General features: G+C 35.7%; 1 protein-coding gene across 2 annotated transcripts in view; it reads right to left on the reverse strand.

Annotated features, from left to right (window-relative positions):
* Positions 1-27,223, reverse strand: part of LOC131049324 (cyclin-T1-4) — a 47,525-nt gene that overhangs the window by 4,211 nt on the left and 16,091 nt on the right. For both annotated transcript variants that reach the window (XM_057983372.2, XM_057983371.2), the window contains exon 3: positions 9,407-9,488. In XM_057983372.2, coding sequence (XP_057839355.1) covers positions 9,407-9,488 — 82 coding nt within the window. The remainder of the gene's footprint in view (positions 1-9,406; positions 9,489-27,223) is intronic.

Raw genomic sequence — 27,223 nt, forward strand, 5'->3', positions numbered from 1 at the left:
TGGAAATTTCAGTTCCTGAAAGTTTGAATTGATGTATCACCATTCATCATCAATGCCATCTGAATATTCTTGGCAAATCTTCCAATTCTCTATATAACCTTCATCCTCAACAAAAAGTCTTATCCCATAGTGTTGCATTGTGTTTTTCATCTTCTTTCTCAATGGGTGAAATTAAATGAGCATAAATTTTATCCTATGTTACCGGTTTGCTCCTGAAAACCCCCAGGTCGAGGTGCAGGTCCATTTTGAATCTGGTATGCATTCCCTATGGGACCATATAAGGTTCTGCAAAACGGACCTAGATTTGGCAAGGTGGTTGCCTATGGGGACGTCCAAAGTTTACTGCAGAGCATGCCCCAGCAAATCCAGCTCTCTTTTACAAGATCTGAACAAACAAAAAAGGAACCTCGATAAAAAAAAAATGCCAATTTTTTTAATTTTTATTTATTTCTTGTTCTTTTTTTGCCTCCTGTTTTTGGATTGGGATTCTCCAATGGTACCATCAAATGGACTATCCACAGTAGGTTGGCCATGCTACCTGCTGCTTCACTTTATATCACTTTCTTCAAATATTTCAGCCTCTGCAAAAAAATCAACAATGCCATCTATGGCTATTACAGCCCCCAACTTCAATCAATAGTGAAATGATGGCAGTGAGAATGCTGAAACTTGCACAAGATTATTCATATTCCCCTCTGTGCTGTATCCAAGACTTGATATCTCATCACCATTCTGTAGAAGAAAGAAGAGAAAATAAATGTTGATTCTTTGACAAATGGCGATATAACAGCTTCAATAACCGTTTCAAACAAAAGCTACTCTTTGATCTCCACATGGCACACATTGCAATAGACAAAGGGCAAAGGAAAAAGAAGATGGTGAATTTAAGATGAGTATGGATGTGGCAAGATCCGCATGCCACATTTTCACAACAAAACAGCAACACTCCTTTCATAGTTTGTAACTTTATCAAGCAGGGGGCCGAGAAAAAAATTATGACTTCTCTTCAAATATTTGTTTCAAAAGTGTGGATTTGCTTATTATATGCATGCTATCTGATATTCTGAACTTAATTCCTGTTTTGAGGGTGCAAATATCCATATACCGATGACTTTTATATGTTAACGAACATACCCAAAATGAACCCAACTCCATAAATAAATTGCTATACCAGCATGCCGAAACACAAACAAGTAACTTCATTTATCTCTTATACAGGATTTATGTATTTACTCTTAAGAAGGAGAGTTTCCTTAAGCTACTTCTGATTGTCAAGATAAATATTGCAGTCAAACAAAATTATCAACTGGTGGAATATGCCACTTTGCATAGAAAAATGTAGTGTTGCAGGTAGATGTGTCTCTGGTACCAGGGATGGGTACAGAGACGCCTCCCTTGACAAAAGACATCCCATCCATGTCTCCCCATGTTTCCTTTCAATAAAGATTAAAACCTGAGCATCAAATGACTGCAGCAGCCAAGTAGCGAAATCAGCAAATAACAGTGAGCAGATAACAGGAGATCTCAGCTGATAACAGCAATTCCAACCAGTTGCACAAGGATCAATTCCAGAAGCGGCTGATTGCAGGAGCAGAAAAGGTAGGGAGGGCTTTTTTTTCTGTTGTTTTTATTTTTCCATTAGTAAATTTTAATTAAAACTTAAAGCTTTAAAACTTTAGGTCTACATTTTTTTTTGTTTTTTATTTAAGCTTTAAATTTAAAATTGTTAATAATTATTAATTTTTTATTTTAATTTTAAGCTTTAAATTGTATCGATTAGCTGAAATTTTTATTATCATTTTTGTAGTTCAATTTGAGGGTTTTTTTAAGATTTTAAATTTTAGTAATTTTACATTACAAGTTTCAAGATCTTATTTCTTAATTCACTTTTTTGAATTCTTATCTATTTCATTATTAACATATATATTTCACATTTTTTAAAGTGTAGCATTTTTTTTATACAATCTGTTCTGAATTCTTCTAATGGTATCTACAAATACCAATCTCTTTCTCTTTTGAAAATGGTGTGCCCAGTACTGGCACCCGTCTCCTGTACCAGCATTAATCTCCTGGCAACACTCAGAAAAAGATTGTATGTTTTGGAAGAATTGCATTAGCAATCATCTCAAAAGAATTCTCTACGTGATGTTCATACCAAAGAGTGAAGGATGTCAACACACCAACTTGAGCACATACACCCCAAAATCTGCTTTCGGATTAGCTCAGCTTTCAGTCCATATAGTACTTCATAAAACTTTCTTGTCTCACAATTATTATCAACGCCATATGAACATTGACAAAATACTCGAGTCCCACTAATACAATTTGTTCTTTCTGCTTTTACTTTCTTTCTGTTTGAAGGTCCCACTTGCAGGAACCATGTACTACCAACATTTGGAACTGCCAGCTTAAAAAATGCAATAGTCACCTAAGCTACTGTATCTTTTTATTTGAAGCAAAGCAATAGTGTTTTTCATCATGCCTGATAAAATTAACAATTCTCAGTTATACCCATTGGAATGATTGATTCTTGCACAATATTGCACAGGTTTTGTACCAAAACTCTTTTGAAGCACAACTTGTCTTTCCACAACACTCACAGTAGCTTTATACATGAACCCTGATCAATTATTTCAGTATATAATATTAAAAAGTGAGAAAGCAAGTGAATGTTATAAACTCTCTACAAATATAATAAATGCCACCACTGTACCAAAACAAAGAACTATACACGTTCATAACAAAATTGAAAATAAGTCACAAGTTTATGCAAGCCCAAAAGATTATCTTCCAAGAACAATCAAGCCTTAAACCTTTGAGTATTGATTCTTCATGAAACACGTAACTATCAATAATTTATCATTTTTAAACTGCTCAAAAACCTTCTAGAACTAAACCCCATTAAAAAGAAGCCAAACACTACAATGACCACTACAAAGACCGTTGCTGTTAGAAGGGAAATTATTGATAAATTAGTAATATATAGCCAGAGTGGCATCCACTGATTGTAGTGATGCCATAGCTGATATTGCTGGAACCTGGAAAGTAGGGGCTGATACCACAGAAACAATAGCAACTATCAATAATTTATCATTTTTAAACTACTCCAGAACCTCATAGAAGCACACTACATTAAAAGAAGCCAAACACTACATGAGCACTAAAACCCATTGCTGTTATAAGGAAAGTTGTTAGTTAGATGTCCACTGCTGGTAGTGATGCCACAGCATATTTCACTGCAACCTAGATAGTAGTGGCTGATACCATGGAAACAATTGACCATGACAATTGTTTTATAACTCTCTCACACCTAACAATTTTGGAAGACCAAAAAACCTCAAAACATTCAGACCAGGGAATTTAGTCTGCTCGTATTTTGCTTTCAGATACTACAGATCTAATCAGTTATAAAAATTGTGATAAGTTCTATATTAATTTTTTTTAAATAAACATACATTTCTAAATAACTTAAAAATTTATATTAAAAAAAACTCTAAAAAAAATATACATTCTTATTTCATTTTTATTTTATGGGTGTTTTCTTCCCATGATTTTTATTTTATATAAAGAAAAAAATATTATTATGTCATAAATATTTTTTTCCCATGATTTTTTGGTTTCTACGACAAATTTAATAAGATTTGGGGCAATTTTTTTAAGCAACCAAATCCCTATGAATCAGGGATGGTTGGAAAAACACAATTTTTTGGTCACGAGCAGGTGCAATATCCAAGTCATATCTGTGTCGTACCATATCTGTATCAATTACTATGTTATGTGTACCAGGGGAGGAGGTGGAGTGTCCTGCAACACTACTTTTATGGATGATTAGTGGATGGAAGTCTTGACCTTAGAACCTGGAATGTTTAAATAAATGTAATTATACATCAAAATAATTTGCCAAAAAAAAAAATCCCTTCAAATGTAGCAACTTAGGTTTGAAGGCCTCTAATTCATTTTTAATTTTTTAAGAGTTTCCTTACAAGTTTTTGAATTTTCACCTAATAAAAAATTGGTCCATCTGTTTTTATGCTTCTTGAAAATGATTTAAGGGCAACACATCACTTATTATTGTGCTTGCTCGTGTTTGGGCATTTAGTTTCCATCAGAGTTAAAAAGACACCAAATTGGATGAATACACAACTATTATTCAAGACCCCCTAAAGGGATACAGCTGGGCATGGCATACATACATACATATATATAGACTCATTAATTGGAAATTGATTAGTATTATATATTTGTTGCTGCTGTATTCCAAAAATTTATACCTGTAAATATAATTTTGTCAAGAAAATAAATGCTTCAATAGAATGACATTCTAGACAACAGCAAGATTAAACGATGTTCAAATTAATGTATGCCTTTTTCTCTATTAGTTGTAGGCTCAGGTACATGTATGAGTTCAAAAATTAAGCTTCAGGTATGGATATCCGTCATCTATTTGGGAGGCCCAAATTTAATATAGCTTGGATATATAATTATCATAACCAAATCAACAAAAACTGATCATTATATGAATAAAATAAACAAAATTAACCACAAAATGCCACTAACAATTGATTTTATTTTTATTTTAAGTGCTTGATAATTTAAGGGTATGGCTTTATTTTTTTGATAAAAAATTGTTTGTTTATTTATTTGATGTTTAACAGTAATAAATGCCAGGTTCACCCTGGGTACAAGCTGGTGTGGGTTCATCACTGGCAGCGGCTGTGCCTGAAGCAATTTGGAAACATGCCTCGATGGTATGGATATCCATCATCGTTTTGGGAGGCCCAGATTTAATATAGCTTGGGTAGGTCTTTAGCAATATCCTAAAGACCTACCCACATATATATATATATATCATGACCAAATAAACAAAACTGATCATTACATGAATAAAATAAACAAAATTAACTATTAAACTCTACTAAGAATTGATTTTTTTGGCTATAAGTGATAATTTATGGGTATGGCTTTTTGATAAAAAAAATGTTTGTTTATTTATTTAAAATTTTAATGTTTAACAGCAGTAAGTGGCAGTTTCACCCTGGGTACAAGCTGGGTTCATCACTGGCAGGGCTCTATGCCTGAAGCAATTTGGAAATATGCCTAGATGGTATGGATATCCACCATTGTTATGGAAGGCCCAGATTTAATATAGCTTGGGTAGGTCTTTAGGAAGTATATATATATATATATATATTTATCATAACCAAATAAACAGAACTGATCATTATATGAATAAAATAAACAAAATTAACCACAAAAATGCTACTACCAATTGATTTTTTTTAATTTGAAGTGGCAATTTATGGATCTGGCTTTATTTTTTGATAAAATTTTGTTTATTTGTTTATTTAATGTTTAACAGCAGTAAGTGCTAGGTTCAAACTGGGTACAATCTGGGTTCATCACTGGCAGGGCTCTATGCCTGAAGCAATTTGGAAACATGCCTAGTACTGTCCCTGGATCAGAACCCAGTTTAAACTGAATACAAGTACTGGAAGCAGGGGGTCTGGGGTGGAGTAGCAGAATGCAAGAACATAACTTCTTGTGCCAAAGTACATTCAATTGAAAAATAGAATTTAGTAACATCAATATTAAATTCTTTCTCAAATGGGATTTTTGCCAACACAATTTTGAGCCTTTCAAATGTTTCCTGGTACTTCTTACCCCATTCAAGTGGCATACAACACCTAACCAAATAATGCAAGGGGGTATGATTAAAAAGACTTGATGGATCTTCAATAAGACCCTTCTGGCCCCAGAAACGGCACTACTGTGTAAATTTGTGTAGGTCATTTCTCAAATTTTACAAACTGTGACCCAAAAATTTTCCTTATAATAATATAAGTTCACAATAGAATTCATAACTACTTTTGCTACATATGGGTAGGTCATTTCTCAAAATTTGGAAACTGTGACCCAAAAAAAATTCCATATAATAATAGAAGTTCACATCTACTTGAAATCAATGACTGTTGCCTCCTATAACAGACTTGTGTATTGGAATAGTGACCACAGGGATTCAGTTAAATGTGCAAACAAGTCGTCCAAAATGATATTGAAATATTTGGTCAATATTTATTATTATTTAACAACATGATTCCAAGAACATCCTATTGGATTCGTGAATTTCACACTTAGTTATGACATATAACCTAAACACCCCCATCTAGGTAAGAATAGAAATCATGCCTGCCACTTCTAATATAGAATATATAAAGGACAAAGACAATGGTTTCTTTACTACAACTAAATTAAGACTTTCATGATCAATACGACGCTACAGTTGCAGTTGCAACTTGGACCAAGTAACCCCATAAATCTGAACCACCTATTGCAAGAACTTGTTCAATTTTCTTTTTCGTATTACAAATGTAAGCATACAAGATTAGAACAAGATAAATAAGTATTAAAACACAGATTTAAAACTACATTAATACACAAAGATTTAAAATTACTTATTCTACTTCAAACACACAAACCTTGGAAAGAGAGTTATGGATAAGCTCTTGTTAGAAATTTTTGTGGATCACCGTGATAGCATCTACTTGCTCAGACTGGAATTACGAATTGTTGAAGGTGAAGGATTCAATCTCAATTTGTAAGATTTTGAAGATATAGATAAGGATAGATGGAAGATAAGGATAAAGCGGCTACCATTAGTCTGTTAACTGATTTAATGAATTTATTTATTTTGTTTCATCAAGGAGAAAAAATAATTTGATTCATGATTTGTTTCTTTTTTGACAATTTATTGACCATTTTTTATCAATTGTTAACTGACTGATTCATTGCTTACTTTTATCACAATTTGTTAAAAATTAAGAATAATGGATTATTTGGATTTAATATTTATTTTGAATATTTGTGAATAAATGATTATTTAAATTAATTAAATAATTAAGATTGATTGATCAATTTAATTTTAATAAAGTGGATAAATTAATGTGGAATTTATTATTTTAATTAATGTATGTTGTTAGGCATTGAAATGGGGATAATAGTTGGAAATCCGTGTTGATGCGATTACAGGGTCTGCAACCAGTGTTGAGTTTTTGGCTTGGATAGGAACTTCCGCACAAGTTCAGTGTTAACATGTTAGAAGTGGTTCAAATTATTCTATTTTGCATTTTACTTTTAGTAAAAGTGAAAATCTTTTATTTAATTAAGTATAGCAAAGTGTAGACATACATTAATGATTTAGATATTTGCTGGATAGTATAAAGATAAGAGCAAGATAGAAGAATAATATACAGTGATAAAATCCATGCAGTTGTTTGATTGAACAGTTTGTACCGGTTTCTTTGTAAGTCTTTCAAAGAAATGAAAAACTGATTTGAAGGTGTAATTAATTAATTACTTGTCTTATGCTTTTGTAATTCAAAGTTTCAAATGCTGTTTTATTGATACAACATTAAAATATAATTTTCAGTTATTAAACATTAGGATTTAAGTCAACTCAGTTGAAACTCTTAAACTGGTACTTGAAATACTGACTCAATTGTCAATATATCAAATATTCTTTCCGCATCTAGAATTCAACAACATTTTTCAAGGTCTTCATTTTCCAAAAAATAATCCTACTATCAGTTGAAGTAATGCATAAATAATTTGTGGTATTCCTCCTAAATTTTTGTATGTTCGCAAGCATACTTCTGTTTGTCCAATAAATATATCTATAGCGTATAATATTATAATCTGGCATACCATCCAACACCTTTTGTAATTTGTTGAGGTTGTTCATTAGTTCTACAAAGGATTTGTTTTGTCAATCACATCAGAAATTTTATATGTTGAATCTATTCAAATTTCTCCCCACAATGCAATTCCTTTAACTGCTTCCTTCACACATTGTTTTCCACAATGCATCTTCTATTTGAGCAACCCATTTTGAATGGATATGATTTACTAATATTTGAATGTCTCAATTTCTACCATGTTCCATCACGGGCAATCATGAGTGAAAAGTCCTCTGTGGCTGCACACTTGAGATTTTATTATCAAACATCCTTGTCACATTGAACTTATGAGGGCTTTGATTAGTACGGCCTGTCAAATATTAATGATCTCTATGATTTCTGTATACACCATTGATTGGAGATGAAGGTTGCAACCTCTTCTACATTTGTTTTCAGAATGTACAAATTGTCCTTGATATCGCATGGTTTTAGGTCACCTATGAGCAATACTTGACTTGCAATTTTTCTTCTTCATGTCCTCTTTGTTCTCAATTTCAGACACCATATTCAATCTTTCCCTCCAAACTTCCTTACTTTTATAGTACTTTACTGAACCTATTTGCTATAAATTTTTATCTAGTTAAGTATCTAACATCTTTGTCTGCCTACAACTGCTCACGCTACACAAAGTCAAAAGATTTATTTATTCATTTCTTCTATGTAGATTCAACCTCCAATAAAGTATAAATATTTTAATTCATGACCAATAGGTTTGTCAAGGATCTGAATCAGGTTATAATTGCTTATATTTTTTAATCGTATATTATTTTGCCTTATTTCAATTCATTAAATTTTATTAATTTAACCATCTACATGTAACAGTTATTTCTTAATAGCCAAATGCTTAATGAAATTCTTGTGGTGATTTATTTTTCTTTATAAGCAATTGATTGCACCATCTAGCACTATTGCCTTCAAGCATTTCATATTGCAAGAAATTACAAAATTTGTTCAATCCATCATCATCAGATTCCCAGATAAAGTCTGAAAACTCATCAACAATAGGTTTTTCAAGCATCTGAATCAGGTTTATAATTGCTTGTATTTTCTTATCATATATATAATATTATTTTGCCTTGTTTCAATTCATTAAATTTTATTATTTTAATGATGTGTGTAACAGTTATTTTTTAAAAGTCAAATGCTTAATGAAATTTTTGATGTGATTTATATTTCTTTATAAGCACCAAATTGCACCAGCTAACACTACTGCCTTCAAGCATTTCATATTGCAAGAAATTAGAAAGTTTGCTTGATTAATATAGCGTCCCATGTAAGCTGCAATTCAGACTACACAAAATTAGATCATCAGATTCCAAGATAAAGTCTGAAACTTCTGTATATTTTCTTCTTAATTTGGAAAACTTAAATACACAAAATAACACTATGTTCCAGAAAATCTAAAACTGAAAAACATACATTTAAAATACTTTATATCAAACATTGTAAAGATGCAGACAAACAAAGCGATACGAGATTGTGAAATCACCATCCTTCAAAATAAAGGAAAATAAGAACTCGTGAGATAAATAAATATCTTTTCAATAATAAAAATAAAAACAAGAAAAGCTGAATCCTTTTGAAACAGTTCTACACAATCTTCTAAACCAGCATTTTCTTCACATGAGGTCTAAGAAATTTTAAATCTGCATGTACATAATTTTTTTACTCACATATCTATCATTCCTTGAATGAGATTGACGATGAAAGAAGCGATGGCAGAATACAATAGCAGTTGCTATAGTTACTTGAGGCCTGCACCAAAAGCAGAAAAATCATGTTGCAGAACAATATAATTTTAATCAATGGAACAAATTTGAAATTTGAAATTAAGAAGTGATGTAATGACACTGCGAAAATAAAAAATGCCTTTTGGAATAATAATGTATAACTTATGCCTTTGAAAGGAAGCCCTGGCAAATCTGGGGCTGACTGTATGATCCTAGACTGGAAAGGTAAGTTGGTTTACAGGGCTTCAAAAAATATCAAATCCAGGACAAACAATGAAGCAGAATTTCAAGCTCTCATTTTGGGGTTGCAATTATGCTCTAAACTCAAACTGAAGATTCAAAATGAGGGCACTTCAACTACGATCATTAATGCAGTTAAATCGAAGTCTTCATTTGGATGGAAGCCAGTATCTCTTTTAAACTAAGTGCTCTCCTTTTTGAATAATTTGGAATCCTACACCATCAATCACATTTTTAGGGTGGTAGCATGGAGGCTGATGCATTGACCAACACAGCTGTTATCAGAATGGAAGAGGATGTTGTCAACAAACAGGATTTGGCTGAGTTGGTGGTACAGCCATCATCTATTGTTTAGAGCGTTTAATAATGATTACTCGTCCTGCGGATGATTTAGGAAATGGAGATCATGCCACCTCAAGCATTGCAAAATAATTATCATAACTCTTGAAGACTGTAATTGTTGAGATAATTATCTGTGGTTTTATCAAGAATTTATTCACATCTCAATGTCGTTTTTTCTGCTCTGGCTTTTGTATATGGAGACCCCAATCAGGCGACTCTGCTCTCAACGCCAAATGACTTTTCTGAAGAAAGTGACAGAGAAAAGACTTCAGTGTGTGTTCAAAACACGAAGCAGCCGTATTTTGTTTGCACTGCAGTGGGTGCTAGGAGATAAATTTCTTACGACATAGCACAAATACAGAGTCAACAATGATAGTGCCTCAATGTTTGTCGCATCTCTTTTGGATTGGGAGGCATGAAGGACACTGAAATCGATGGCAAAGACCTTGATCAAGCATCAATTTCTGGGAAGTTTGGATGAGATTTTGGAAATTGCCCCGTATAGCAATGGTGTCCCTCTCCCCACAGACTTTTCTTGGCTTCAAACCAAAGGGGATATTATGGAATAGTATCACTATCCCATCATCTCTTCTTCATGGTCTGACATGGTTTCACAGTGGTGCCATAAGGCAGTTAAAGGGGCAGCCTTCCTGAAACAAGTTATGGGCTTGGTCAAGCTGTTGTGGGTATTGGAGCTACTTGCCCTAGCTGACAAGTTGGAGTAACAAGTCTTTCATCTCAGCTGATATATATAGAGTTAGATAACTAGTTGTATATAAATAATATCAGCAACCACAAGGTTTTTGTCTATCCAATGGTTTCTGGACATACTTTCTTTCAAACTAGACATGTTATAAACTATGTAATATCTTTTTTTATTTAATATAAATGGGAGCAAACCCCCCTTGTTGCAATTTACTGATCAAAAAATAATAATGTATAACATATGCAGGTACCTCAGCCGATTCCATAACAGTACTAGAATTTGCAAAGATACATACTGGTACGAAAGAATAGAAAAGTCAATTGAACTTGAAAATGGTTTTGAGCCAAGTACTTCACTAAAGATTGACTTTACTTTTAGATGCCACCAAGTCTGAATGGATCACTGTGATGCTTGCAAGATAACTTCCAGACCAATTTTGGATGCTATGAGTGTTTGGTTACATCTTTTGAACTCAGCAATGCACCTGCCACATTCTATTGTAATTTTTTACTCCATCTTGGTCTACAGCAAGACCCGGAACAGTCAACTTGCCAATGTGCAAAACGTTTTAGATCTTTGCCATCATCTTCAAGACTACATAATTAAGTCCTTTGGTCAAACCTCAATTAAATACTAGGATTCCTCATTAACAACCACAGAGTACAGGCAGACATAGATATAGGTCCTTCAAAAGAGGCAGACTCCATTAATCATGTCCTTTGGTCAAACCTAAATTACATACTAGGGTTCCTCATTCACGACCACAGAGTACAAGCAGATATAGGTATAGATCCTTCAAAAGTGGCACACTCCATTAAACATTGCATGTCTTAAGAGTTCAAGTGGTATAAAATTTCTATTGAAAGCGTATTAATGATTACGACATTTTGCACCCCATCCACATCAACTTGTCAGTCAAAAAGATCTTAACTAAAACACACAACACTTGTGCATTCAGCAATTTGAAACACTTTGCTTCAATCCAGCACTTGATGTCTCTACCTTGACACAATCATTTAAGCTTGACATCAAAACTTCCCAATGTGCCATAGGAGTGTTAATTAAGTGGGGAAGAAATCTCATAGCTTCTTTTTTTTGGTTACGACAGGGGTATCCCCATGACCCAGCCCAGCACCCAACCTGCCTTACCTTGGTCTTACACATTGCCAAGTTGCGGTTCAGGAAGGGGCGAGCTGAGGCAAGACTAATCCCCTGCGGGGAGGATCCACAGCCTGCAAGAAGGCCCCCCTCTTAAATCCGGGAAGGGAGTCGAACCCGAGACCCATGGGAAGAAATCGCTTAGCTTTAATATTCCAAGAAACTGTTACCGACTAAGCTCAATTAAAACACGTACAAAAAGAAATTATATGCCTTGGTCAAAGTGCTCTAGCAGTGTTGCCACTACTTTCTTGGTAAAGAGATAATTTCTGCATACCAATCACCAGCTATCTCAGATTTAGAAATATCAATATTTCAAGTGGGCATCTTACATTCAGCATTTTCATTTGGTAATAAAGAAGATCAATAAAGTGGCAGAATTCTTAGTTGTCATCCTCCATACATAAGCATCCTGGATACAGAAATATAGATATTTCAAGTGGGCATCTTATGTTCAACATTTTCATTTGGTAATAACGCATATCAATAAAGTCACAGAATTCTTAGCCATCCTCCTCCATACATAAGCATCCTAGCTACTCAGTGTGCAGCCTATAGTGAAAAGAAAGATCTCTACTCCACAGATACTTAGTCTAATTGTTGAAGCTTTGCACCAACATACAGTGGTGAACTAGACACTTTTCCTTAACTAAAGCAAACAGGATGGTTTGATGTATAAGTTTACTCAACTTTGCAGTTACTTGGACCCTTTTTGTTGACTTTTCCTGAAGGAAGCCCGCATGTCCTCCTCTGTTGGATGTTTTAGCATACAGAAGAACTTGCAACACTTTCATTGTTACTTTTATTGACCTTCCATATGAAAGCAGGTTAAATATTACACCAATCAAAGGCTTGGATTAGTCAACCATCAACATTATCTACAACCATGAGAACCCATTTCTTGAATTTCATTAGTGATCTGCTTAACACTCAAATACTCAATGCCAGCATGAAAACATCTTTGTGATTGTTTGTCAGTTTTACCAAATGGCAATCTTTATACCATGTACCAAGACCATTAATACACCACAAGTTGCCAATATGCTCCTCAAGCATGTTTGGACCAAATTCAGGCCAGTATTAACTATCATTTTGCAATTGCAAATCACTCTTCTTGAGTCATTTTATGTGATTATTGTTGAAGCTTCTGAGTTTTAGTTGCATTTCTCCAGTTAATTTCATTCCAAACTAATGGTCAGAATGAGCTAGTTAATCACACATCAATCCATATTCTACTGTCATATCCTCGTCTAAATTCTTAATCTCATACCCTATAAATAATCCAGGCAAGTGAATTTGTCATAAATATTTTATATTAGTAAAGGATCCACGATAAATAATGTGAATGCTGGTGGCCGACCCCTCTTAAGTCATATAAAGTGGCTTTAAAAAGTAATAAATTAAAAAAAAGTCAAAATAAAGGCTAACCTGCATCACTTGGGGAATAAATTAAATAAAACCAAGTTAAATTATGGCCTAACTCCCTCATATAAGAGCCACTTTGAAGGAATTAAAAACATTTTCAAATTAAATTAAAACAGTTTTATCAAGGCTGACCTCTTGGAGAGACGCCTCTCTTGGAGGAGTCGCCTCTTTAAAGAGGCATAAAATGGTATATAAAGGGGATGACATGAGAGGAAAATGGACAGATCGATTGATTAATATTGTTTGGTATGAGTTCCTTTGTACATAATAGAATAAATGCTGCATCAATGAATATACTCCTGCACACTAATGATTGAACAATAGGATTCGAAGAATATTAGACATCTCTCTCAGCAAATCGGGATAACACTCCAGGCTATTTCTGCATAACAGTATCTGTATATTTCTGCATGCTCATCATATCGATATTCTGCATATTTATAATGGATACTGTTGATATTCTGGATATCCCTCTTAGGACAGTATATCATGCTCATATCTGCTATAATAAATCTGAATTATGGGATATTACTGTTGGTTTATTCTGAGAGTTACTAGTCCTGATAGAGAGAGAGAAGTTACAGTTAGAGGAAAACGGTGATGGAGTCACCTTCTAGGCACACTACCTCATGTTATAAGACCGGAGAGGAGTCACCTTCTAGGCACACTACCTCATGTTATAAGACCGGAGAGTCCCATGAGACCAAAGGGGTACAAAGGGTGCTGCCTTTGGGCCTATGAAGGATAGACTTCCTGGGCACCCTTGACAGCCCTCATGTATCATAATGAATTAATGTGTTAATCATGAGACATAGGACAAGGATGACAAGATTGGGGAAAATGTTGATAGGATACTGTTGACGTGTATTTTGTACACCATCATACACAGAATAAAATACCTAAGGGCATCTTATCCTCTCTTGAATAAAGCCTCTAACTGCTGAAGATTCGCATGAAGGATCAGTTAGGATGACTCCAAGGTTCCTTTTGGTAGGGTCTCTACATGTGGATGAGCTCTTCGTGGTACGATGTGATTTGCTGGAATCACAAGGGGACTTACATTGAATTTCCGATCTGCTTTGCTAGAACACAAGCTCTTACTAACTTAGATTAAAAAAAAAGGAAAAAAGGATAAGGGCGAAAAGAGGATCTAATCCTAATACTAAGAATGTAGGAGCAATGACTTGATTTTTGATGAAACTCTAACTAGGTCTTGTTTTGACATCAATGGAACATCTACACAAGGCTAGTGCGATCTTCTATGGGAAGCTTTATGATGTTCAAATCATCACCGCAGGCATAGATACCATCCAAGTTGATGCATATCAATGAAGAGGCGACAAATTGAAATTGAGCTTGAGCTGAACGATTCCAGTTGACTACACAAGGCAAGTCTGCAATCAACAAACTGCTAGTAGTATGGATATACGAATTCCACCATCAATCAATCACATTTCCTTCATTCATCTAATCATCTACCATCTAAGATTGAAGACTCAACAAGAAACCATGCAAATTGCAAGAAAACGACATATTTCACCATTACTTCAATGAAAATGGAGTTTGTTTACAATCAATGGCAACAATTTCTTGCCTTGTCCTCCTATTCTACTCTAATTGCTTCCAACTATTCTCTAACTATTCTCACTATTTACAACTCTCTCTAATTGCTAACTCGCCTTTACAAATGAAATGCCTGGGCTTATATAGTGCCCACAATACAATTTGATGGCTTAGATCAATTCAAGATCAATGGCCAAGATTTTACAATGAAAACCCTAATTAGGGTTTGTTACAACCATTACATAACATTTAATGCTTGACCAATGAAATAATTGTATTGCTTGGACACATGTCCCCTCTAGAAAAATCGACCAATGGATAGCCGGGGTAGGTACATCGGAGTTTGTGCCACCTTCCATGAGTTAAGTACATTGAATCTGGACATGCTGAGATGGACTTCACTGATTGGAGAAATGATGACTAGGACGCCACCTCATTTGACACTTGGAACTTGGTAGATATTCAACTTGATGTTGTTGAGAAGCTTGCTTTAATTAATTCATCTGGAACTATTTTGCTTCTTCAACGAGCCCTTGTTCTAACTCCTTGCGTCCTTGATGTGCAGGAAGATGATGTACCTCGCCTTGGAACACTGGATTGAAAGAGTTCGCCCTTGTCCTGGCTTGATCGTCCTGGCGAAGACCGTCCTTGATCCGGCTTGATTTTCCTTGATGAGATCTCCATTTGATGCCTACACAACATTTCAAAATTAGTAACATGATTTTGCAATACATAACATAAATTAGAGAGCAAATTTTTAGGAAACCTAATGATAAGTCCTTTATTAATCATTTCCTAAAAAAGAACTGAGCTAAGGCAAAACAAAATTCCAAAATTCAAAATTAAGGAAATGACGATCAACGTTCAAAATCAAAACAATAAATCCATATCGTCATACCTCTTTGAGAGCTTAACTCTAAAATGCAAAATAAAGGAATTTGCCTAGGCAAAATTTGAAATTCGATAGTCTTGATGTGATCTTCAAAAGAACGTTCCTCTTATCAACTTCGCCACCCTTCAAGTCTTGGACGTGATTTCCTCTTCAAGTTAGCAATTTCGCCATCTTTGATATGTCTTTGACGTCCTAGGCAACTTCGCTCAAATGGAAACTTCAAGTTCGCACCACCTTGCTTTGAAATAAAATTCGCTCCTTCAAACACACTCGCACTTCTCCCTTTGATCGCATTTGAATGATAAAATGGTGATGTGAAAATGAAGATTCTCACCCTCCCTTTATAGCGCTCACCTCATACTTACCTTAAGGCCGACTTTGTGAAAATAAAGCAAATTAAACGATTTTTTTAATAAATAACAAGGCCGACTTTTATAAACCAATAAAATACCAAGCGCTCCTTTTGATTTTCTATTAATTAATAAATAATTAATTAAATGCCTTTGTCATTTAAATTAACAAATTCGATTTTTTACAAGGCAAAATAATTTAATTAATATCAAGCGCAATATTTAAATGCCATTTAATTGAATTTTCAAAACTTATCGAATTTTAGCATTTAAATAAATTCAAAAATGTTTGTTTAGTGCCCAAAAATGAAAAAGTGGGAAGATACGTACCTCATCGCCCCGGTCCCTGACTGAGGGACAGGAGCGATCCATCAACTTTGTCATGACTCTTGCAATTTTTACGTCCAAGGTCCTCATCTCCACGTTGATTTTGCGATGTTTGTTGGGTCCTTCAAGCTTGAATTTCTTTCTTGTGCGAACAAGTGCATCTCATGACCATTATCGCCCTGGTCCCTTGGAGAGGGACAGGAGTGATCTCCATGTCTTCACGTTCATCTTGTATCTTTGACCTTCGAACTTCCATTGTAAGGCGAATAATATCATTGCTTGTCCATTCCACGCCCGTCCCACTTGCTTTCATGAGGTGCTTGGATGTTATAAGGATCATCGCCCTTGTCCCTTGGAAAGGGACAGGAGCGATCCATGTCTTTTCTCCGTTTTGAGCTCAAGTTGGTAACATTTGACCATGGTTCATCGTTTATCGTCTTCGAAATAATGTCTTTTTACCTCGTCCATCCTCGCCTTGACTTGCCTTTGAAGGAGTATGAGTGTTTTTGCAATAATCGCCTTGGTCCTTGTCCAAAGGACAGGAGCGATATAGACTCCTTAGCTTGATTAATAACATTTGGACGTTAAAAACCCTTGAATATCACTTTAAAAAGATGTCTTGAACCTCGTGTGACCTTGAAAAAACTTTGACTCAACGTAATTTTGCATGAATTGATCAATACACTCAATATCGCTCTGGTCCCTTCCTGAGGGACAGGAGCGAAGTTCAACATTGTGAGCTTGTTCTTGTTTTTATCAACTTGCAATTATCTTCAATGCGTGTAATGACGTCCTTTCGATCCTCTTGGTAGCTTAACACTTGCTTGTCTTTTGAAATCGATGCTTTAATGGAAATATCGCTCTGGTCTCTTCCTGAGGGACAGGAGCGATCCTGGGTCTTAGAGTGCAAATCCCTTCAATGTGACGACCTTGATGCTTGCGTTCGATTGAAAATGCCTTGAAACGTCCTTTGCCTCCTTGTTCATTGTCTTGGAAGGTCCTGAACTTGGAGGAACGGCATCATACTTATCATATCGCCCTGGTCCCTTGGAGAGGGACAGGAGCGATCTTGCTCTTGTAGGCTCCATCTCACTTTGTCATCTTCGAAAATTATATTCAACGGATTCGCAATGCCTCCTTTCATTCCTTCGAACATAAAATTTGCTTGATCTTTGCCCAGATCGTACCTTATGAAGAATTTCGCTCTGGTCCCTTGGTGAGGGACAGAAGCGCATCGCCTTGGTCCTCCAGTGCGGGACAGGAGCGAAATTCGCTCTGGATCCTTAGTGAAGGACGGGGGCGAAATTTGACTTTTCGCACTCTCTATCAGGATAACTTTTATGGAATATAACATTTAAGTATAAGTGACATTTCTTATACTTTAAGTTATATTCCATATATACTTTCAGGATGTTTGAGAGTGGTTTCAGACCTCCAGGAGTTATATTGCAAAATCTAGTTTTTGGAGGTTTTTTCAGTTTCCAGACTTAGTCAAATTTCAGGATCAGGGCATTCCAGACTTAGCCAAATTTCAGGATCAGGACCTTACTCAAGCCGGACCTGCTACCCTGTTGATCTCCCCGACAGCACTTCAAGTTATATTCATTTGATAAAATATACCTTTTTGGACCTTTTCACATAGTCAAGACGTTAAAATCCTGCAAGGACAAAGCAAAATTGGATTTGTAGCTCCGGTCCTTCACTGAGGGACAGGAGCGATTTTTCCCCTGGAGGCATTTCTGTGCTCATGAAAATCTTCAATTTATATTCAATGGAAAGATCTCGCCTTTCTCCATCACTTCCAATTCGTAATTCATCTTGACCCTGCAGGAATAGTAAAATATTTGAAAACGAGCTCCCGTCCTTCACTGAGGGACAGGAGCGATTTTGCTCCTACAGGCCAAAATAACATGATTTTACACATTTTAACACTTCACAAGGCGAAAACAAATCATTAGAGATGCCTAGGATCAAAAATCAAAAATGTCAAAATTTGGTCAAAAATATTCAATTGGACAAAAATTCACATTTCATCTTCAACACTTAGACAAATTTAAGCTCTGCATTCAAAATTCCAATTGAAAATAGACCATTCTGGCGAATTCATTGCATTCAAAATTTGCATTCTAGAAAAGGAAATTCAAAAAGCTCCCAAAATTGACTGGATTTTGGTCCGAAAAGACGGTAATTAAAACCCTAAGGCCTGACCCTAAATCCAGACAACTAACAAACTAACAAAACCCTAAAAAAGCAAAGCGAAAACGAACAAAACGAGCAAAAAACATGGGTCCCCATTTGCAATGGGGCGATGTGTGAAAACGTCACAACAGATACCTCACTAGGTATTCCACCTCATATGGTGTTGGCCACATGAGGCCGAGGGGGAATGAGATCCGCCCTTGGGCCTAGGGTAGAGGGTCTCTAGGGCACCCTATTTAATCACTCTCTTCTATGCCCTCTATGATTGAATTCTCAGCATATAATACTGTAATTAAAGCTATATCTTACATGTGCATGGTTGGTGTTTCCTAATTAATGGATCTATTTAATGAAATATGGTTATTATATGAAATTTTGCTTGGTCTTCTTATTGCAGATGCATTGCAATAGCAGAATGAGAGAATTTTATTGTTTGTGTAAACTTTGGCCAAGACTGACACAAAAATTCATGACATTTAACAACAAACTCAAGCCAATTTCAAGGCACTCCATAAACAATATCCAGCTCCTCGTTCTTTACAAATTGCTCATGTTTGGCTTCACTTGGATAAACAAGGACTTCTGAATGAATAACATTATAAGTTGAAAACCCTTCTGTTAATGTTTTGTAGCAGCAGGAGACTTCATTATACCTGCGATGGTTGTGCAAACTTCTTGTTGATGTTTACCTTGTTCTCAAGTCTTCTCAGTTCAACTATATTGTGCCATTTTCCTTCATTCCTTTGCTCCTTTTTATGAGCTCTGTGTTCAATTCTTTTTAATATGGTTTCTCTTGATGCTTCAAAGACGACTGGAAGTGTAACGGCTCTCTATGATAACCGTCACCGTCCATTTTGTATTGCTAGTGTCTTCATGGGAGTTTCGTGCTTGCTGGCAGCATCTTCTATCTTTTCCGAAATTCATCCAGCAAGAGGTTCATTTGAGACAACGTCCAGGTGCCTCATCATGATGACAGATCTTGGAACGGCATGGATTGTAACTGTCGTTAAGCATTTTGCGTGCTTCAAGCCTAGGCATTTCGGTTACCTTCGATATAGATATTTTGAGCTATGTCTAGTCTTTAAAAGGCGTGTTAGCGAAAGGTGTTTGTGTCTGTGAAGTCTAAAAGAGAGACTATATTAAAATCTGCAACTGTGATCATCGGGCCGTGAGTATTTGATAGTATCTGCTTCAGCAATTTCTATATCTTCTTCAGCCTTTTGTATATGATTGGTGAATGATCATTTCTTGTCGCAGAGAGTTAATATGTCGTATGAAGCTTGCAGGCTTTACTTGAACTGTTAATAGGCTTCTACTATTGATTGTTAAGTGTTAACAATCTTGTTTAGACTATTGCCTGATTAAGCTTGAGAACATTGCATTTAGATTTGTGCTTTCAATAAAAGGATCGATTTTTGGTGTGGCTGGGTTTTTCACCCTCATGTGGAGGGTTTTCCCAGGATAAATATTTGTGTATTTTGTTCTTGTGTGATTTTTGAGTCTCAGATTTCTGTTTTTTGCTTTTCTGGTTCTAAATTTAATACCTTCAAATACAGACCTTAAGTTATTCTCAAAGCAACCAAAACTCATGTCTTTCTCCTCAATCTTCCTACTCAACTTGTAATCCATAAGGTTGTTATTATGAGCAAGATCAAGTTCTATGGGTTATCTCATTGGAAGAGGAGGTTTCTATCATTCATCCAGTAGCTATCATTCCTGGTTTTGAACAATTATTGGTTGAAGATACTTTGCTTAATGCCCAAACTCACATACCTCAGGAAAGCACATGCAAAGGTTTTGCAATAATGTCACAAATCAAAGTCCGCCACAAAGAACTTTATACTATTCTTCAAGCAGTCACCTTTTCCTTAGATCTTCCAAATTGAAGATGTTCTTTCTGTGAGCAAGCTCAAGTTGTACAATTGATCTCTCACTTGGGTAGGGTGATTTTTGTAACTCATACAAAAGATATCATTCCTCATTTACAACTACTGTTGATTAAAGATACTTTTCTAATTGTCCAAATTCATACAAGTAGCAAAGAGCCACACCACTACTTAATTTGTTGCTTGCAAAAACAATACGTGATCCAGACCAAGTGATTTTCCCAAAAAACTTTCCTAGAGTTTCCCAAATCTCATGTAGAAATTGGAGAAAAAGTACTCTAAGCAGAAAGGAGATGATGAAGAAATGAATTATAATCAGTTGTAGCTATAGTTATTTTATAAATCGCTAAGATCCATAACCAAGTAGAATCATTCAAGAGTAAATCGAAATAAATTAAAAAGGAAATCAAATTTTGAATGCTACAACGTAGGAGTTGAAAATACATTGTGTAATATTTTCACCTATAATTTATAAACATGGACTCCTCTAATGTAAATTACTCATTCACAAATAGAATCATATCAATGTTCAAGTTAATCTAGTCTCTTAATCTGGAGAACTTGAGCCCTAGAACAATATGGTGCTTCATGATGAGCACTTATTCAGAGTAATATGACCACATATAAATGCATAGATATCATTTAGCATGAACTTTCAACCTTCGAATCACAAGTTGTTCAACCAACTCTTGATAGAGTTGCACCACACCTTAGAGCTTATAGCTGATGAGAAATTCTGAGGTATTGATAGCCTTTAGTATGGATTCCATATAGTCATTAAAAGGTTTTTTTGTCTCATTTTTATCAAAGTTTATTAACGGGTTCACAACCAGGTCAGCTCACACACGAAAGATCCCACCCACATTGGAGCCCCTCCAAAGGATCCCATAGTGATAAAAATCACCTGCTACCTCCAACACCTTCAGATCTTTTTCAAAGGGATGACATTCCAAGTGCATGACAAGTATCCCTGTCTAGCACTTGCTATTTCTGTGGACAAGTGCCTGCACTTTAGGTAACCATGGCTGGAATAATGGATCAAGACCCCCAAAACTAATAAGTCAAATGAGTGGATTGGTGCACAAAGAGGAAAGATCACCCCTTCCTGCAGTTGCAATTGTTTCATAAAATCTCTGATTTTCATAGAGGTAAAAGAAATCAGGGGGCAACAATGCCCTGGCTTAGATAAGAATTCAACCAAAAACTTGCTTGCTACCAGAGTTACAGTCACTGTGATGTTTCCCATTACAGCTATTTCCATAAACCAGAAATTTACGGCACCACATCTGTCAAAAGATTACCACAATATTACAAGATATACTAAAACAATGACATGCTAACTGAGTTTTATGCATTAGTTTCAATGGAAAAAGATATTAAACAACAGGATGATCTGTGCGTTTCTTTATTTAATTGCACACTCCAAGGTCTAGTCTGCCCCTTTTCCTTCCTGGCAAACAAAAGACATCTAGCAGCTACAAGTTGATAAATACATCAATCCTATCTGCTATAAACAAACATCTAGCTGGAAATACTTTATTTCACCAGGATGTGTGACCTGTCCAGATTGGCTGCAATAACTAAAATTTCTTCCCAAACTGGGGAATTCACCCCACAGCCATAAAGCAAAAAAGAAAGAACTACATAAAACTGCCATACACTGCTACAGCCCCTCAAACTGGCAAAACAAAAATGGGGCTCAACCTCCCAGGAAAGAAAGGACTAACCGCTGACCCAAGCCCAACTCCATGCTGTTTAGTCTCAAGCAGAAAGTTCTATCATCTCATTTTGATATATAAACCAAATCTACTAAACAGCAAAATTTATTTTCTTTCCTCGTTGATGGAATAAATCACTTTAAGGATTTCCTGGTAGCCCAGAATTTAAAGTGGTCAAAATCCATTCCAGAACAATGATCAGCCAGACACTAATAAATACCATAGGTAAAGCTAGAGCATGCCACGACAGTTTCAAGTCGTATACTTTGTGAACATTGGAGCAGATCTTAAATTGCCTGGAATCTATCATGATCAGGGTAATATTTTCTGTCATATGTTTCACCCATCCTTTTTCTCTACAAGCCCCAATAGCATATGATGCAAGCCACAAGAGCTGTTCTTCTTTGATCCCATTCTTGACAACCTTCCTCCATTCTAACAAACTCACTTTGTGTCTTTCCTAACAGATTCATTAACAGACAGCCCTCCTATGAATTTTCTAATTTTTGTGTCATTCAGCAGATTCCCAAAACCATCATCTATAATTTCACAGAAGAGGAAGATCTTTTTTCTCAACTGCCCTGGTCAATAACACTAGCTTCCCTCCCTTCTTTCACACTAAGTTGCCTTTGCTTGCCTACAAACTATATTGGCTTCGCAACTAAAGATTAATTTTGTTTCTGGTAGATATCTCATTTTCACATTACAATCTTTTTGTAAACTCCCAACAATCCTGCCTTTAGAGGATGTTGTCAATTTGCAACCAGATTTTTTATCACACTAAAGCTATGCAATTCTAAGTTTCTAAATCAATCGTTTTCACGAAAAAAAGAGGAACACGTAATTTGCTTCTTGGAACGTCACACAAGAGACGAACACATTAAAAGGGCCTGATAGAAAATCTACAGCACCTGCCAGTGAGCAATTATTGCATCAAAAAACAAGAGTAATGATAAATGATAAATGAACAAGGCAGTTGGACTCTTTGCACCTAATCTAGAAGCATAATTCTATGAATTTTATGCTCTCCCACTGAGAGGTTATCAGTTAAGAAAATAGATATTAGTAGAAGTTAAATGGTTATCTCCACATGGTGGTTTCTTCAACTTGAATTTCAAAAGGGCATCTAGGGGAAATCAAAGCCCTATGGGAGCCAGTGTGGTTATCTGGAATGGATCTCAAGATTTTTTATAAAACAGTTCCTTTTTGTGGGGACAGAAATCCAACAACAAAGCTGATTGTGAGGCAATGATAGCTAGACTAGCCTTAGGAAAGGCTGAAGGGTGTAGTAAATTATTGGTCAAGGATGATTACACTAATGCTAGTCAGGGCTTGCAGAAAGCTTATTGTCCTAATTGAAACTTTCCAGTTTATTTGAAGAAATTATTTCCCTTACTCAAAATTTTGAGTTCATGTGATTTGCCTATTGCTGTTGTGAATGTAATGGGGTAATAGATTTGCCTCCAAACAAAGGCATAAATCTAATGCCCTTTTACTCATCAATGAGATTGAGGGTGGTCAAAATGGGAAGGTTGAAAGCCCTTCTAATTAATCAGAAATCGCCTTGATTATGATAGCATCTCAAAGTACACCTTTCAGGTTGACTTTCCCATGTGGACTGGTATGATGATATCATACTAGGATGTCTGGTTCAGCCCTCTGGCCCCCTGGTACCGGTCCGGTCCGGTCCAAACTGAGTCCAGGTCCAAGGCCGATCTGCCTATGGGTCCAAACAGGGTCCGTGACCACAACGGCCAGTTTGAACTGGACGAGGTTCAAACCCAAGCCGGACCTAGGTAAATTGCAACGGACCACGCACGAACCTGGCCGGAAAAGTGCCAGCAAACACATTTGTTTTGTAAATTTAATAAAAATTTGACATCCACAACCCTAAAAACTGGTTTTAAATGGTTTTAAAATGACTTAAGTTCGGTTTTACGTCTCATTTGGTTGAGCAAGAGGGAGTTGGAAGATTGATTTGTGAAGCTTGATCAAGTGTTTGTGCTTCATTCCTACTCCTTTGCAAGCTTCTATTGGGTGAAAGAGGTAAGTTTTTTGTCATTTTATTTTGTTTTTGTTTAGTTTTTTAGTTTTTTTATTAAGTTTTTTGTCATTTTATTTTGTTTTTGTTTAAGTTTTTTAGTTTTTTTATTTCTCTTTAATTCATAATTGTCCAAAAGATCTACCTTATTTTTTTTCCATTCTCTTGTTTTTATTTTGAATGTGTATAAAATTTCTTGCCATAGGTACTACAATGGCATCTACCTCTTCCTCCATAGGCAATAATGAACAACAACCATATTCTAATTCTCCTTTGTGGAAGTATGTTGATATTATAAGACCCTTTCCAGGAGGTGGGGGATTCCGTTGGAAATGTCAGGGTTGTGATAAAGAAAGGAATAGTTCATATTTTCGGATGGTAGGCCATTTGTGTGTAATGCTTGGAAGAGGAATCAAGAAATGCCTTGGTAAAAAAAATATACGAAATGACACAATATTAAAATATATCATGGAGCATGAAGAAGTAGAAGAGAGAGAAGCACGTAAACAAAATATGCCCGTTAAAAAAAATCAAAGGGAATGCAGCCCCCATCTTTGAATAATGTGATAGAAGACCACCCCTTTTATGCTACCACAGCTGAGCCTGACATTGAAACTCAAGCACCCATTCCACACAAAAGAAAGGGACCTTTGGAAACTCCATTTCAAAATGAGAGTCAAGACATTGCCGACCAAGATATAGCAAGATGCATATATGCAAATGGGTTGCCTTTCAGTATTATTCGCTCCCCATAGTGGAAGAAGATGTTGAAAAGTGTCAATGAAGCTCCAAAAGGGTATAAGGGCCCCGATTATGAGAAGATACGCAACACCTTGTTGGAAAGAGAGGTCAAGGGCGTTGAGGATGCATTGAAGCCCATAAGGGATTCATTGAGACAAGGGTATCCATTGTTTCAGATGGGTGGAAAGATTCAAGAAACCATCCCTTGATCAATGTCATAGCGGTGTCCCCTAAAGGGGCAATGTTTTTGAAATCTGTGAATTGTGAGGGGCAAGTAAAAGATGGGCAATTTATTGCTGATATTCTCATCTCTACCATTGAGACAGTGGGACCTAGAAACGTTGTTTAAGTCGTAACAGACAACACAAAGAATTGTAGAGCTTCTGGTTTGTTGGTTGAAGAGCGGTATCAGCATATCTTTTGGACACCTTGTGCAATCCACTCACTTAATCTTATGCTACAAAAGATTGGGAATAAAACTGGCTAGATCAAAGAAGTGTATGCAGAGGCTGGCATCCAGATGTTCATCACAAACCATCACATGTCTCAAGGAATTTTCAGATTATTCTCAAATTCGGAGCTATTGAAGGTAAATGAACTTGAAGTAGTAATTTAATTAAAAAAATTAAAATTACTATTTTACATTTTCTGATTTTCATAATTTGATTGTGTAATGCGTATTCTTTTTACATATTTGTCTCTATTTAATTGTCTTTTTTTTGCTTTACTTTCTATTACAGGTTGCTAAGACCCATTTTGCATCTAACTTAATTGTCTTGAGACGACTTGTGAAAGTGAAAGCGGCACTTTGCAATATGGTGCTCAGCAATAATTGGTCTATATGGATGCAAAGCAGCACTAGAGGGCAGCAAAAATTAGGCTAAGGATATTGGATTACTCATGGTGGGAAAATGTGGAGTATCTCCTTCGCTTCACCAAGCCCATTATGGGTTTGGTGGGAAAATGTGGAGTATCTCCTTCGCTTCACCAAGCCCATTATGGGTTTGCTTCGCTACACTGACATAGATAGGCCTTGCATTGGAGAGGTGTATAATGGCATCGTCTCAATGCTTGAAAAGATGAAGAAAATCATGAATCACAAAGAGCAAGACCCTGAGGAGACCTTCAAACAATTCCAAGCAATTGTTGAAGAACGATGGAACAAGATGAACACTCCTCCACATCTTCTTACCTATGCATTGACACCAAATATTATAGCAAACAATACCTTGATATGTCAAGAAGGCTTCCACCATACAGAGATTTAGAAGTGTTTGATGGGTACAAGGCAACATTCCTTAGACTCTTTCTTGATGATGATATGCGAGATTTGATTTCAAATGAGTTCATAGAGTTTGTGAATGCAAAAGGTCTAAGTATTGATAATCTTTGTCATCGATTTAAGAAGGATGCTCATAGTTGGTGGTACCTCCATGGCCAACAATTCCAATTGCAGCAACCCCTGACAATCAAAATTATATCACAAGTTTTCTTTATAATTTTAAATTACTTTGTCTTCATAGGTTGCTAGTAATTTTATAACTTTAATAATTTAGTTTTAACTGTTTACTTTGTCTTGTCTTCATAGGTTGCTAGTCCATCTGCATCAAAAAGAAATTGGAGCACATATTCTTTCATCCACTCAATAAAGCGCAATAGGTTGCAATCAAAAAGAGCAGAGAACTTAGTATATATGAATTCCCACTTGCATCTCCTTTCACACAAGCAGGATGAATACAAAGAGGAGTCGAAGATGTGGGATACATATGCAAAGCATATGAACTTGGATGCTTCCACTTCTTAGCTTGCAATTGCTGCATTGGAGGACTTGGACAACGAGAATGTTATTGATGCAGCCGATCCATTGGCCTTGGCAGTATTTGTGAATTGACTAATGCCATTGAAGATGAAGAAGAGGAATCCATTAGATGATTTAAACTTAGTATAAAGTTCCAATTGTTGCAAGTTGAATTTTGATACAATGATAATTGAACTTGATATTATCATTTTAATATTTTGATGTTGAACTTGACGTATATGATGCTGTTATGGTATGATAATGAAGCTATGATTACAAGTTTATGGTGTTTTTGTCATTTGTATGATATTATGTGACATTCTAATCCTAATTCATGCTTATAGGCTGCATATATATATTAGATGTTTTTGTAC

The sequence above is a fragment of the Cryptomeria japonica genome, chromosome 6 (assembly GCF_030272615.1).
Source record: "Cryptomeria japonica chromosome 6, Sugi_1.0, whole genome shotgun sequence".
NCBI lineage: Eukaryota > Viridiplantae > Streptophyta > Pinopsida > Cupressales > Cupressaceae > Cryptomeria > Cryptomeria japonica.